Source organism: Pleurodeles waltl, chromosome 9 (genome assembly GCF_031143425.1).
Source record: "Pleurodeles waltl isolate 20211129_DDA chromosome 9, aPleWal1.hap1.20221129, whole genome shotgun sequence".
Taxonomy (NCBI): Eukaryota; Metazoa; Chordata; class Amphibia; order Caudata; family Salamandridae; genus Pleurodeles; species Pleurodeles waltl.
In genome coordinates this window covers 1,125,471,049-1,125,487,063 of record NC_090448.1, presented here as the reverse complement: position 1 = coordinate 1,125,487,063, position 16,015 = coordinate 1,125,471,049, and the positions used below count along the sequence as shown (strand labels likewise).

Below are 16,015 nucleotides of genomic sequence, written 5' to 3'. Positions count from 1 at the left end.
CTGTGCTGAGTGAGAGGTCTCCAGGGTGACATAAGACATGCTGCAGCCCTTAGAGACCTTCCTTGGCATCAGGGCCCTTGGTACCAGAAGTACCAGTTACAAGGGACTTATCTGGATGCCAGGGTCTGCTAATTGTGGATACAAAAGTACAGGTTAGGGAAAGAACACTGGTGCTGGTGCTGGGGCCTGGTTAGCAGGCCTCAGCACACTTTCAATTGTAAACATAGCATCAGCAAAGGCAAAAAGTCAGGGGGCAACCATGCCAAGGAGGCATTTCCTTACACAACCCCCCCCCCAAACGAAAGAGGATGAGACTAACCTTTCCCAAGAGAGTCTTCATTTTCTAAGTGGAAGAACCTGGAAAGGCCATCTGCATTGGCATGGGCAGTCCCAGGTCTGTGTTCCACTATAAAGTCCATTCCCTGTAGGGAGATGGACCACCTCAACAGTTTAGGATTTTCACCTTTCATTTGCATCAGCCATTTGAGAGGTCTGTGGTCAGTTTGAACTAGGAAGTGAGTCCCAAAGAGGTATGGTCTCAGCTTCTTCAGGGACCAAACCACAGCAAAGGCCTCCCTCTCAATGGCACTCCAACGCTGCTCCCTGGGGAGTAACCTCCTGCTAATGAAAGCAACAGGCTGGTCAAGGCCATCATCATTTGTTTGGGACAAAACTGCCCCTATCCCATGTTCAGAGGCATCAGTCTGCACAATGAACTGCTTAGAATAATCTGGAGCTTTTAGAACTGGTGCTGAGCACATTGCTTGTTTCAGGGTGTCAAAGGCCTGTTGGCATTCCACAGTCCAGTTCACTTTCTTGGGCATTTTCTTGGAGGTGAGTTCAGTGAGGGCTGTCACAATGGATCCATATCCCTTCACAAACCTCCTGTAATACCCAGTCAAGCCAAGGAATGCCCTGACTTGAGTCTGGGTTTTTGGAGCTACCCAGTCCAGAATAGTCTGGATCTTGGGTTGGAGTGGCTGAACTTGGCCTCCACCTACAAGGTGGCCCAAGTAAACCACAGTTCCCTGCCCTATCTGGCATTTGGATGCCTTGATAGAGAGGCCTGCAGATTGCAGAGCCTTCAAAACCTTCTTCAGGTGGACCAGGTGATCCTGCCAGGTGGAGCTAAAGACAGCAATATCATCAAGATAAGCTGTGCTAAAGGACTCCAAGCCAGCAAGGACTTGATTCACCAACCTTTGGAAGGTGGCAGGGGCATTCTTTAAACCAAAGGGCATAACAGTAAACTGATAATGCCCATCAGGTGTGGAGAATGCTGTTTTCTCTTTTGCTCCAGGTGCCATTTTTATTTGCCAGTACCCTGCTGTCAAGTCAAAGGTACTTAAGAATTTGGCAGCACCTAATTTATCTATGAGCTCATCAGCTCTTGGAATTGGATGAGCATCTGTCTTGGTGACAGAATTGAGCCCTCGGTAGTCCACACAAAACCTCATCTCTTTCTTTCCATCTTTGGTGTGAGGTTTGGGGACTAAGACCACTGGGCTAGCCCAGGGGCTGTCAGAGCGCTCAATTACTCCCAATTCTAGCATCTTGTGGACTTCCACCTTGATGCTTTCCTTAACATGGTCAGACTGTCTAAAGATTTTGTTTTTGACAGGCATGCTGTCTCCTGTGTCCACATCATGGGTACACAGGTGTGTCTGACCAGGGGTTAAGGAGAAGAGTTCAGGAAACTGTTGTAGGACTCTCCTACAATCAGCTTGCTGTTGGCCAGAGAGGGTGTCTGAGTAGATCACTCCATCTACTGTGCCATCTTTTGGGTCTGATGACAGAAGATCAGGGAGAGGTTCACTCTCTGCCTCCTGATCCTCATCTGTTACCATCAACAGATTCACATCAGCCCTGTCATGGAAGAGCTTAAGGCGGTTCACATGGATCACCCTCTTGGGGCTCCTGCTTGTGCCCAGGTCCACCAGGTAGGTGACCTGACTCTTCCTTTCTAGCACTGGGTAAGGGCCACTCCATTTGTCCTGGAGTGCCCTGGGAGCCACTGGCTCCAGAACCCAGACTTTCTGCCCTGGTTGGAACTCAACCAGTGCAGCCTTTTGGTCATACCAAAACTTCTGGAGCTGTTGGCTGGCCTCAAGGTTTTTGGTTGCCTTTTCCATGTACTCTGCCATTCTAGAGCGAAGGCCAAGTACATAGTCCACTATGTCTTGTTTAGGCTCATGAAGAGGTCTCTCCCAGCCTTCTTTAACAAGAGCAAGTGGTCCCCTTACAGGATGACCAAACAGAAGTTCAAAGGGTGAGAATCCTACTCCCTTCTGTGGCACCTCCCTGTAAGCGAAAAGCAGACATGGCAGGAGGACATCCCATCTCCTTTTGAGTTTTTCTGGGAGCCCCATGATCATGCCCTTTAATGTCTTGTTGAATCTCTCAACTAAGCCATTAGTTTGTGGATGGTAAGGTGTAGTGAATTTATAAGTCACTCCACACTCATTCCACATATGTTTCAGGTATGCTGACATGAAGTTGGCACCTCTGTCAGACACCACCTCCTTAGGGAAACCCACTCTGGTAAAGATACCAATGAGGGCCTTGGCTACTGCAGGGGCAGTAGTCGACCTAAGGGGAATAGCTTCAGGATACCTGGTAGCATGATCCACTACTACCAGGATATACATATTTCCTGAGGCTGTGGGAGGTTCTAGTGGACCAACTATGTCCACACCCACTCTTTCAAAGGGAACCCCCACCACTGGAAGTGGAATGAGGGGGGCCTTTGGATGCCCACCTGTCTTACCACTGGCTTGACAGGTGGGGCAGGAGAGGCAAAACTCCTTAACCATGTTGGACATATTGGGCCAGTAGAAGTGGTTGACTAGCCTCTCCCACGTCTTGGTTTGTCCCAAATGTCCAGCAAGGGGAATGTCATGGGCCAATGTTAGGATGAACTCTCTGAACAGCTGAGGCACTACCACTCTCCTAGTGGCACCAGGTTTGGGGTCTCTGGCCTCAGTGTACAGGAGTCCATCTTCCCAATAGACCCTATGTGTTCCATTTTTCTTGCCCTTGGACTCTTCAGCAGCTTGCTGCCTAAGGCTTTCAAGAGAGGGACAGGTTTCTTGTCCCTTATACAGCTCCTCCCTTGAGGGTCCCCCTGGGCCTAAGAGCTCAACCTGATAAGGTTCAAGCTCCAAAGGCTCAGTTCCCTCAGAGGGCAGAACTTCTTCCTGAGAAGAGAGGTTCCCTTTCTTTTGCTGTGTTGCAGTTGGTTTCCCAACTGACTTTCCTTTCCTCTTGGTAGGCTGGGCCATTCTTCCAGACTCCAGCTCTACTTGTTCACCCTGTGCCTTGCATTGTGCTCTTGTTTTCACACACACCAGTTCAGGGATACCCAGCATTGCTGCATGGGTTTTTAGTTCTACCTCAGCCCATGCTGAGGACTCCAGGTCATTTCCAAGCAGACAGTCCACTGGGATATTTGAGGAGACCACCACCTGTTTCAGGCCATTGACCCCTCCCCATTCTAAAGTAACCATTGCCATGGGATGTACTTTTCTCTGATTGTCAGCGTTGGTGACTGTGTAAGTTTTTCCAGTCAGGTATTGGCCAGGGGAAACCAGTTTCTCTGTCACCATGGTGACACTGGCACCTGTATCCCTCAGGCCCTCTATTCTAGTCCCATTAATTAAGAGTTGCTGTCTGTATTTTTGCATGTTAGGCGGCCAGACAGCTAGTGTGGCTAAATCCACCCCACCCTCAGAAACTAGAGTAGCTTCAGTGTGGACCCTGATTTGCTCTGGGCACACTGTTGATCCCACTTGGAGACTAGCCATACCAGTGTTACCTGGATGGGAGTTTGGAGTGGAACCTTTCTTGGGACAGGCCTTGTCTCCAGTTTGGTGTCCATGCTGTTTACAGCTATGACACCAGGCCTTTTTGGGATCAAAGTTTTTACCCTTGTACCCATTGTTTTGTGAAGAGGCTCTGGGCCCACCCTCCTGTGCAGGTTTTTGGGGGCCTGTAGAAGACTCTTTACTATTTTTAGTTTTGGTTGTCTCATCACCCTTCCCCTGGGGAGTCTTTGTGACCCCTTTCTTTTGGTCACCCCCTGTTGAAGTCTTGGACACCCTTGTCTTGACCCAATGGTCCGCCTTCTTTCCCAATTCTTGGGGAGAAATTGGTCCTAGGTCTACCAGATGCTGATGCAGTTTATCATTGAAACAATTACTCAATAGGTGTTCTTTCACAAATAAATTGTACAGCCCATCATAATTACTTACACCACTGCCTTGAATCCAACCATCTAGTGTTTTCACTGAGTAGTCTACAAAGTCAACCCAGGTCTGGCTCGAGGATTTTTGAGCCCCCCTGAATCTAATCCTATACTCCTCAGTGGAGAATCCAAAGCCCTCAATCAGGGTACCCTTCATGAGGTCATAAGATTCTGCATCTTGTCCAGAGAGTGTGAGGAGTCTATCCCTACACTTTCCTGTGAACATTTCCCAAAGGAGAGCACCCCAGTGAGATCTGTTCACTTTTCTGGTTACACAAGCCCTCTCAAAAGCTGTGAACCATTTGGTGATGTCATCACCATCTTCATATTTAGTTACAATCCCTTTAGGGATTTTCAACATGTCAGGAGAATCTCTGACCCTATTTATGTTGCTGCCACCATTGATGGGTCCTAGGCCCATCTCTTGTCTTTCCCTCTCTATGGCTAGGATCTGTCTTTCCAAAGCCAATCTTTTGGCCATCCTGGCTAACTGGATGTCCTCTTCACTGGGGTTATCCTCAGTGTTTTCAGAGGTGTTGGTCTCTCCTGTGAGGGAACCAGCATCTCTGACTATTATTTTTGGAGTCAGGGTTTGAGGGACCCTGTTCTCCCTAGATAGGACTGGTAGGGGGGAATTTTCCTCCAAGTCACTATCTTCTTCCTCTGAGTTGCCACCCTCAGAGGGGTTGGCCTTTTCAAACTCTGCCAAAAGCTCCTGGAGCTGTATTTTGGTAGGTTTGGGGCCCATTGTTATTTTCTTTATTTTACAGAGTGACCTTAGCTCCCTCATCTTAAGATGGAGGTAAGGTGTGGTGTCGAGTTCCACCACAGTCACATCTGTGCTAGACATTTTGCTTCTAAAAGTTGGAATACTTTTTAATAATCTACAACTGGTTCTAGAATCTAATTCAAACTTTTACAAACTTTTAAACTCTAAAAGAAATGCTAAACAGGATCTAACACAAGGCCCTAGCAGGTCTTTTAAGAATTTAGAAAACTTTTCAAATTGCAAAAATCAATTTCTAATGACAATTTTGGAATTTGTCGTGTGATCAGGTATTGGCTGAGTAGTCCAGCAAATGCAAAGTCTTGTACCCCACCGCTGATCCACCAATGTAGGAAGTTGGCTCTGTATGTGCTATTTCAAAGTAAGGAATAGCATGCACAGAGTCCAAGGGTTCCACTTAGAGGTAAAATAGTGGTAAAAATAGATAATACTAATGCTCTATTTTGTGGTAGTGTGGTCGAGCAGTAGGCTTATCCAAGGAGTAGTGTTAAGCATTTGTTGTACATACACATAGACAATAAATGAGGTACACACACTCAGAGACAAATCCAGCCAATAGGTTTTTGTATAGAAAAATATATTTTCTTAGTTTATTTTAAGAACCACAGGTTCAAATTCTGCATGTAATATCTCATTCGAAAGGTATTGCAGGTAAGTACTTTAGGAACTTTAAATCATAAAAATTGCATGTATACTTTTCAAGTTATTCACAAATAGCTGTTTTAAAAGTGGACACTTAGTGCAATTTTCACAGTTCCTAGGGGAGGTAAGTATTTGTTAGGTTAACCAGGTAAGTAGGACACTTACAGGGCTTAGTTCTTGGTCCAAAGTAGCCCACCGTTGGGGGTTCAGAGCAACCCCAAAGTCACCACACCAGCAGCTCAGGGCCGGTCAGGTGCAGAGTTCAAAGTGGTGCCCAAAACACATAGGCTTCAATGGAGAAGGGGGTGCCCCGGTTCCAGTCTGCCAGCAGGTAAGTACCCGCGTCTTCGGAGGGCAGGCCAGGGGGGTTTTGTAGGGCACCGGGGGGGACACAAGCCCACACAGGAATTTCACCCTCAGCAGCGCGGGGGCGGCCGGGTGCAGTGTAGAAACAAGCGTCGGGTTTGTAGTGTTAGTCTATGAGAGATCAACAGATCTCTTCAGCGCTGCAGGCAGGCAAGGGGGGGGTTCCTCGGGGAAACCTCCACTTGGGCAAGGGAGAGGGACTCCTGGGGGTCACTTCTCCAGCGAAAGTCCGGTCCTTCAGGTCCTGGGGGCTGCGGGTGCAGGGTCTCTCCCAGGCGTCGGGACTTAGGATTCAAAGAGTCGCGGTCAGGGGAAGCCTCGGGATTCCCTCTGCAGGCGGCGCTGTGGGGGCTCAGGGGGGACAGGTTTTGGTACTCACAGTATCAGAGTAGTCCTGGGGTCCCTCCGGAGGTGTTGGATCTCCACCAGCCGAGTCGGGGTCGCCGGGTGCAGTGTTGCAAGTCTCACGCTTCTTGCGGGGAGCTTGCAGGGTCCTTTCAAAGCTGCTGGAAACAAAGTTGCAGCCTTTCTTGGAGCAGGTCCGCTGTCCTCGGGAGTTTCTTGTCTTTTCGAAGCAGGGGCAGTCCTCAGAGGATGTCGAGGTCGCTGGTCCCTTTGGAAGGCGTCGCTGGAGCAGGATCTTTGGAAGGCAGGAGACAGGCCGGTGAGTTTCTGGGGCCAAGGCAGTTGTCGTCTTCTGGTCTTCCTCTGCAGGGGTTTTCAGCTAGGCAGTCCTTCTTCTTGTAGTTGCAGGAATCTAATTTTCTAGGGTTCAGGGTAGCCCTTAAATACTAAATTTAAGGGCGTGTTTAGGTCTGGGGGGTTAGTAGCCAATGGCTACTAGCCCTGAGGGTGGGTACACCCTCTTTGTGCCTCCTCCCAAGGGGAGGGGGTCACAATCCTAACCCTATTGGGGGAATCCTCCATCTGCAAGATGGAGGATTTCTAAAAGTTAGAGTCACTTCAGCTCAGGACACCTTAGGGGCTGTCCTGACTGGCCAGTGACTCCTCCTTGTTGCTTTCTTTGTTCCCTCCAGCCTTGCCGCCAAAAGTGGGGGCCGTGGCCGGAGGGGGCAGGCAACTCCACTAAGCTGGAGTGCCCTGCTGGGCTGTGACAAAGGGGTGAGCCTTTGAGGCTCACCGCCAGGTGTTACAGCTCCTGCCTGGGGAGGTGTTAGCATCTCCACCCAGTGCAGGCTTTGTTACTGGCCTCAGAGTGACAAAGGCACTCTCCCCATGGGGCCAGCAACATGTCTCTAGTGTGGCAGGCTGCTGGAACTAGCCAGCCTACACAGACAGTCGGTTAAGTTTCAGGGGGCACCTCTAAGGTGCCCTCTGGGGTGTATTTTGCAATAAAATGTACACTGGCATCAGTGTGCATTTATTGTGCTGAGAAGTTTGATACCAAACTTCCCAGTTTTCAGTGTAGCCATTATGGTGCTGTGGAGTTCGTGTTTGACAGACTCCCAGACCATATACTCTTATGGCTACCCTGCACTTACAATGTCTAAGGTTTTGTTTAGACACTGTAGGGGTACCATGCTCATGCACTGGTACCCACACCTATGGTATAGTGCACCCTGCCTTAGGGCTGTAAGGCCTGCTAGAGGGGTGTCTTACCTATACTGCATAGGCAGTGAGAGGCTGGCATGGCACCCTGAGGGGAGTGCCATGTCGACTTACTCGTTTTGTCCTCACTAGCACACACAAGCTGCAAGCAGTGTGTCTGTGCTGAGTGAGAGGTCTCCAGGGTGACATAAGACATGCTGGGTCCCGGTTAGCAGGCCTCAGCACACTTTCAATTGTAAACATAGCATCAGCAAAGGCAAAAAGTCAGGGGGCAACCATGCCAAGGAGGCATTTCCTTACACTAGTATAAGGTGATAACACCATAGGTGCTCACCACACACCAGGCCAGCTTCCTACAACAGGATTTTTAAACTCCAGGGCAAATGAACTCAGCTGCAGTTGCTTAACAGATCACGAAAAACAGTTGCTCTTAGAGGTGGCACAGGACGTCTTCCAGCAATAGGGAGAACCCTGTGTCAATCTTTGTCAACACAGAGAACGCATAGTGTCAAAAATTGTGCATGTTGGAGTTCCCAAAGTGTTTTTTCCTGGGAGACGCCTTCTGCCCGTATTAGAGACCGGCATTCCTGTATACCTTTCCGCCCTTCCATCTTTCTCCCAGAGTGTTAAGAAAGATCAAGAAAGACTGGGCCCAAGTTATCCTAGTGGCCATTGACAGGGCAAAGAGTGTGTGGTACCTGAAAATTGTGGCCATGAGCATCTGTCCTTCAGTACAGCTGCCCTTTCGACAGAATCTCCTATTGCAGCAGGGCCCGATCCATCAGCCACGCCTACACAACCTACAACTCCAATGCGTGGAGATTGAGCGGCAGCAATTAATGACTCTTGATCTTCCTACTGAAATGATTGGTATCATTCAGACAGCCAGGCGCCCTTTCACTTAATCAGTATGTTCAGGGCATTGGTAACGGTTTGTTACTTTGCTTTCTTCCTTCATGTTCAACCTGTGCAAGCAAGTTTGTCAGACATCATTCTCTTTGGTCTCCCATTACCTCAGCAAGGCCTTCCTGTGGCCACATTTAGTGGTTGTCAGCCCTTTCAACCTTCTTGTGGTTACCGGATCAGCTGTTCTTTTTCAGGTCACCTACTGTAATCAGTTTTCTGACTTGGCTGAACCGCATGTGCCCACGAATACCATTTGTGATGCCTCAGTGGTATCTTAATTTGATCCTCACTTACTTAATGTGTACTCCATTTGAACCTGTGCGTGATTGTTTCTTACACATGCTAACCATCAAAACTATGTTCCTTTTGGCAATCACATCTGCTAAGCAGGTAAATGAGCTCCAGTCCTTGTGTGTCTAGCAACCATACACTTAGTTCTTACCAGATAGACTGGTCCTTCAGAGAAAAGCAGCTTTGCTACCGAAGATGGTTACACCCATTCATGTAAGGCAGTACATCAACCTGCTGTCATTCTACGCTGAACTCACCCCTCTAAGGAGGAAGAACTACTCTTCCCGACGTGATGGCTTGCGTAAAGATCTGCTATGGGCTAATGAGGAAGCAACCCCTAGAAGGCTTGCATGCTCATTCCACCAGTGTGAAGGGTGCTACCACTGCCCTGGCGTGCTCTCTGCCAATCTTGGACATTTGCCAGGCTGCAACATGGGCACCTCTTCACGTTCTCGAAGAATTAATGCCTGGAAACCAGGTCTGGCTGGACGGGTTTTTCGCCAATCTGTCATTCAAGTCTTCCTGGCCTGATACATTCCATAGACCCACCACTTATTGCTCAAATTAAGAGCCCATACTCTTTATTATGGACTGATTCCCAAGATAATTAAACCATGAACTCCTCTCAAAGGACTCTCAGTTTAAATTTACTGGCATATAGATTTTTTGTCAGCTAGGTTTCCCAGCACCCCAGACCTGCCACCACACTTTAGATGTTTCTTTAAGAAAAAAGAGAGAAAGGTAAGGTTAGTACCCTGACGGTTGTATTTTAGTGAAAGAGGAGTTCTGGTGTCCAAAGAAGCGTTCACTGAAAGCACTAATGCTACCTTCTTCACAGATTAGGTAGTTTCACTTGCTTTTTACCAGCTGGTGTCTTTTTCTTTGTTATGTGAGGCTGTCATTTTGGTCACTCCCTTGTGTATGCTGTAGGAATTTCTCCTTTTTTCACAAGACCCACATAACCTTGTCTTATAGTCTCATTTGTTCCTTGCTAATTAAATCCATGGTCTTTTGTTCCCCTCTTAGAATCCTCCCACATTTTGGAACTGGCATGAACAAAGCAGAAGAGCCCATGTTTTCTTGACAGTCTAGTAATGTCTGCATTATTACCATTTGAGCTGTCTGCAATCATAGGGCCCACCCCTCTGTCTCCATCGCTGCGCCGGTTTCAGTGTGGGGTGTGCAGAAACAGACAGATGTTTGTTCAGGGTGCTTGGGAGAGGCACCCACTTGCCTTAGGCAGCTTTTGAGTTACTATCCACATTACTACATTTGTGAATAACTCTCCTTTCTCCCAACGTTTTGTACTCCTTACAATTTACAGCATTATGGCCAAAATCACTTGGTTATATGTCATTATTAATCATAATGATTTCGAATGATGGCAGAGTTTATAATTATATGTATGGTTTGCCATGAAATGCACATTTTGCAAATGTACATAAAACCTTTCGACCCTTGCGTGTCATGTGCGAGGATTTGGAAGAAATGTATATATGGTTCCAATGTACTTTTGTTAAGCAGTCTTTTCTGCTGTCGCCCCTCGCAGTATGACAACATTTTAATGGAGGAGTCTGCACAAATTCTGGAGATAGAAACCTTCATCCCACTCCTCCTTCAGGTAAAGCTGCACTGCTGTTTTCTCATACTGAATTTACTCGCTAGCCGCATTGTTAATCAATACATCTTCAATGATAATTTGTGAACTAATTTTTGTGGTGCTCTAGCTGTGCCTTTCCTGCCATCCGATGATTACACTGACATTATTTAGATATTTTCTTGGGGTTTTTTCCAACGTGAAATGTTACGAACTTGTACACCGGAATTCCAAGCATTTTGAATATTAACGCAGCTTATTGATGAATGCAACAAAATTAGCATAACTCTTGGATATTTGTAATTCACAACCCACTTTAAATATGTCAGACGCCCCGGGATTGCCTCTCACACACAGGGAGTCGTTACATGATTACCAATGACACTTTATTACCCCTTAATTTCTCACATAATATAAGGTCAATGCGTAGCCAAGGTGTTAACTGAGCCCAGGCCTCCTACTGGTATTGTCAGCCTGTCGGCGAGTTCTGCAGAAGGCTTGGCGCCATGCATGTCGTAAAACAAGGATGTCTGCTGACAGGATTGTTCTTAATGTCAAATGTGCCACTTCTGCATGTACATATCCATTTCCAAGGCATCCCTTGTTCACTCTACATGTTATCAACATGCCTTTTATGTTGCTTAGTAACATTAATGTACATGTGTTATCCATTTGATTGTCTTAAGTATTTCTGTTACCAAATTTTAGTGCTTGACAACTGTATGGGCTTTGTTGTAGCTCTGCAAACCTTCCAAATGAAGCATAGCTTTCTACGAAAGTCAGCACGTTATTATTAACTGCCCTCATCACTCCTAACAGTGGATGTTGAGGTTTGGATCCACACATCACACCTGTCAATTGTCTTTTTTTACAAGAGAAGGAGACAGCGCCCACCCCTTGTTAGTATGGATACCGGAGAGACACGCTACACACACATGTGAAGACAACCTGTTGGCGTATTGTTTAAAATCATGGATGTTTTCCATTTTTATTTTAACGGATAGAACCCTGAAGATGGGTTCAGCCGCCTGAAGCGCTGGATTATGATCGGAGACCATCACCAGCTGCCACCTGTCATTAAGAACATGGCCTTTCAGAAGTACTCCAACATGGAGCAGTCCCTCTTCACGAGGTTTGTTCGCCTAGGGGTGCCGACTGTGGATCTGGATGCCCAGGGCCGAGCAAGAGCCAGGTGAGCCTGTGCTTGCAGTGCATGTTATGATTCCGCTTGTGCCAGATGTTAGGAAAAAATGAAAAACATGGATTGACGACAATATTGGTGCAGCCGAGGCATCTGTCTTTGAGCCTGGTTTAGTTTTGGCAGATGGGATTACTCTGTCACAAATGTGACTGATATCCCGTCCGCCGTATTACAATCGCAATATATCCTATGGGAATTGTAATACAGCGGACAGGATATCCATCACGTCTGTGATGGAGTAACCCGTCCGCCAGGTCTAAATCAGGCCCCTTGTTTTGAACTGCACCTTCCATCTGGTGGAGGTTTGGGGGGGAGCAATTGAACATACAATGTCAAAGGCACATACTATGCAACCGTAGGTACAAACCAAATAAATAACTATTTCCAAGGGTAAATGGTCACCCGTTAGTGAAACAGAACTGTATTGAACACTTTGAACTTCCTTGTTATGGGAGATGTGTTGCTGTGAAGTTGATTATAGATTGACAGAGTAACTATATACCGAGGTCTATTAGTCAGTGTGAGTGATCTCAATATCACAGTACGAAATAATCAGTAACTTTCACTCTTTGCTGAGCAGTTTATGCAATCTCTACAACTGGCGCTATAAGAATCTGGGAAATCTGCCGCATGTCCAGCTGCTTCCTGAATTCCGTGCCGCCAACGCTGGGCTCTTGTACGACTTCCAGCTCATCAATGTTGAAGACTTTCATGGTGTGGGAGAGTCTGAGCCAAATCCATACTTCTACCAGGTGAGCCAAGGATTGCTGGGATTTCTGTTTTCCATTGTACAGCCATGTGCTGGATCTCTGCCTCTGTAGTATCAACACTCTGTTTTTGGGGTCGAAAACTGTTTTTTTTTTTTTTTTTTTGGCACTTCGGGTGTTTTCCTTGCATGGGAGTGAATGGGGACACTGTTCGGCTATGTTCGGAGTGCTCCCAGGCGCCCTCGTTTTGCTTCTCCCCGGTATGTGCATTGGTTTCAATAGCCGGAGGGAGGTGTCTTTGGGATTTTGTCTGGGTGGGTTCGAGTGAAGCTAGGGTTTGGGGATTTTGTGTGCTAGTAGGGGAGGGGTTGGGAAAGTGTCTCCAATTTTGGCGTGGATCGACCCAGAGGAAGGGGATGAAAAGCATTTTTGAAGGTGGGGTCGGGTTCCAGTGTTATCCTATTACCGCGGTTTGGCATGATTTTGGGGGGCTGTTTTGGGGGGTTGGAGTGGAGCGAGGGTGATGGGTCTTCTGTGAGGGATGGCTAGGGGTGTCACTTGGTAGTGTGATTTTTATGGGAGAGGATCGATTGATGTAAAGAAATGGCTCCCTGTTGCAGTTACCCCTCACTTTTTGCCGGATACTGATGCTGACTTGACTGAGAAGTGTGCTGGGACCCTGCTAACCAGGCCCCAGCACCAGTGTTCTTTCACCTAAAATGTACCATTGTTTCCACAATTGGCACAACCCTGGCACCTAGGTAAGTCCCTTGTAACTGGTACCCCTGGTACCAAGGGCCCTGATGCCAGGGAAGGTCCCTAAGGGCTGCAGCATGTCTTATGCCACCCTAGGGACCCCTCACTCAGCACAGACACACTGCTTGCCAGCTTGTGTGTGCTGGTGGGGAGAAAATGAGTAAGTCGACATGGCACTCCCCTCAGGGTGCCATGCCAACCTCACACTGCCTATGGCATAGGTAAGTCACCCCTCTAACAGGCCTTACAGCCCTAAGGCAGGGTGCACTATACCACAGGTGAGGGCATAGGTGCATGAGCACTATGCCCCTACAGTGTCTAAGCAAAACCTTAGACATTGTAAGTGCAGGGTAGCCATAAGAGTACATGGTCTGGGAGTCTGTCAAAAACGAACTCCACTGCTCCATAATGGCTACACTGAATACTGGGAAGTTTAGTATCAAACTTCTCAGAATAATAAACCCCCACTGATGCCAGTGTTGGATTTATTAAAAAATGCACACAGAGGGCATCTTAGAGATGCCCCCTGTATTTTACCCAATTGTTCAGTGCAGGACTGACTGGTCTGTGCCAGCCTGCTGCTGAGAGACGAGTTTCTGACCCCATGTGATGAGGGCCTTTGTGCTCTCTGAGGACAGAAACAAAAGCCTGCTCTGGGTGGAGGTGCTTCCCCCCTGCAGGAACTGTAACACCTACCAGTGAGCCTCAAAGGCTCAGGCTTCGTGTTACAATGCCCCAGGGCACTCCAGCTAGTGGAGATGCCCGCCCCCTGAACACAGCCCCCACTTTTGGTGGCAAGTCCAGGAGAGATAATGAGAAAAACAAAGAGGAGTCACTGGCCAGTCAGGACAGCCCCTAAGGTGTCCTGAGCTGAGGTGACTCTGACTTTTAGAAATCCTCCATCTTGCAGATGGAGGATTCCCCCAATAGGATTAGGGATGTGCCCCCCTCCCCTCAGGGAGGAGGCACAAGGAGGGTGTAGCCACCCTCAAGTACAGTAGCCATTGGCTACTGCCCTCCCAGACATAAACACACCCCTAAATTCAGTATTTAGGGGCTCCCCAGAACCTAGGAAACTAGATTCCTGCAACCTAAGAAGAAGAGGACTGCTAAGCTGAAAAACCCTGCAGAGAAGACGGAGACACCAACTGCTTTGGCCCCAGCTCTACCGGCCTGTCTCCCCACTTCTAAAGACACTGCTCCAGCGACGCTTTCCCCAGGGACCAGTGACCTCTGAATCCTCAGAGGACTGCCCTGCTCTAGAAGGACCAAGAACTCCCGAGGACAGCGGCTCTGTTCACCCAAGACTGCAACTTTGTTACAAAGGAGCAACTTTAAAATAACTTGCGTTTCCCGCCGGAAGCGTGCGACTTGCTACTCTGCAGCCGACGCCCGGCTCGACTTGTGGAGAACAAACACTTCAGGGAGGACTCCCCGGCGACTGCGAGACCGTGAGTAGCCAGAGTTGCCCCCCCCCCCCCCCCTGAGCCCCCACAGCGACGCCTGCAGAGGGCAGAGGGAATCCCGAGGCTCCCCCTGACCGCGACTGCCTGCTCCTCAGATCCCGACGCCTGGTAAAGACTCTGCACCCGCGGCCCCCAGGACCAGAAGGATCCGAACTCCAGTGCAGGAGTGACCCCCAGGATGCCCTCTCCCTTGCCCAGGTGGTGGCTACCCCGAGGAGCCCCCTCCTTGCCTGCCTGCATCGCTGAAGAGACCCCTTGGTCTCCCATTGATTTCAATTACAAACCCGACACATGTTTGCACACTGCACCCGGCTGCCCCCGTGCTGCTGAGGGTGTACTTTCTGTGCTAGCTTGTATCCCCCCCCCCCCCCCCCCCCCCCCCGGTGCCCTACAAAACCCCTCTGGTCTGCCCTCCGAAGACGCGGTTACTTACCTTCTGGCAGACTGGAACCGGGGCACCCCCTTCTCCATTGAAGTCTATGCGTTTTGGGCACCACCTTGACCTCTGCACCTGACCGGCCCTGAGCTGCTGGTCTGGTAACTTTGGGGTTGCTCTGAACCCCCAACGGTGGGCTACCTTGGATCCAAACTTGAACCCCGTAGGTGGTTTACTTACGTGCAAAAACTAACAAACTCTTACTCCCCCTAGGAACTGTGAAAATTGCACTAAGTGTCTAGTTTTAAAATAGCTATATGTGATTTGTATGAAAACTGTGTATGCTATTTTGATTATTCAAAGTTCCTAAAGTACCTACCTGCAATACCTTTCATTTGAAGTATTACATGTAAAATTTGAACCTGTGGTTCTTAAAATAAACTAAGAAAATATATTTTTCTATACACAAACCTATTGGCCTGGAATTGTCTCTGAGTGTGTGTTCCTCATTTATTGCCTGTGTGTGTACAACAAATGCTTAACACTACTCCTTTAATAAGCCTACTGCTCGACCACACTACCACAAAATAGAGCATTAGAATTATCTCTTTTTGCCACTATCTTACCTCTAAGAGGAACCCTTGGACTCTGTGCATACTATTCCTTACTTTGAGATAGTGCATACAGAGCCAACTTCCTACAATTGAGTATAACCTTTTAGGTCAACCTATATATTACGTAATTTGTAGAAAAAGTCCCAGGAGTGCAGAAGAAACCACCATTTGCAATGCAACGGGTCTCGCATTTCTCAGAGTTAGAGCTATTAGCAGTTGTAAACTCCAAACCGTACTTTTCTTGCCTCGGTAAATGGAGAAAAAAAAAAAACTAGCGCGATCGTGCTGCTAGACAAGTGAGATCGCACTGCGAAAAAAGAGAAAAAGTAGTCCACAAACCGGACGGAAAACAGCAAGCCTCGTATTTTTTCAGTACTTGGTCGTGGCGCTTGAGGAGGGCTAACCACCGGAAAAGGCATGACGTATGCATGCCTTCCACTAATAAAAGCAAGCAGATTTTAAAAGGCAAGCCCACGAACCAATGAAAGACAAGG

The 16,015-nt window shown here is 48.0% G+C and overlaps 1 protein-coding gene across 1 annotated transcript in view; it reads left to right on the top strand.

The window, feature by feature from the left end:
• AQR (aquarius intron-binding spliceosomal factor) overlaps positions 1-16,015 on the top strand; it is a 576,085-nt gene that overhangs the window by 449,620 nt on the left and 110,450 nt on the right. The window contains exons 28-30 of the mRNA XM_069208869.1: positions 10,354-10,425; positions 11,406-11,593; positions 12,183-12,354. Of these exons, the coding sequence (XP_069064970.1) occupies positions 10,354-10,425; positions 11,406-11,593; positions 12,183-12,354 (432 nt within the window). The remainder of the gene's footprint in view (positions 1-10,353; positions 10,426-11,405; positions 11,594-12,182; positions 12,355-16,015) is intronic.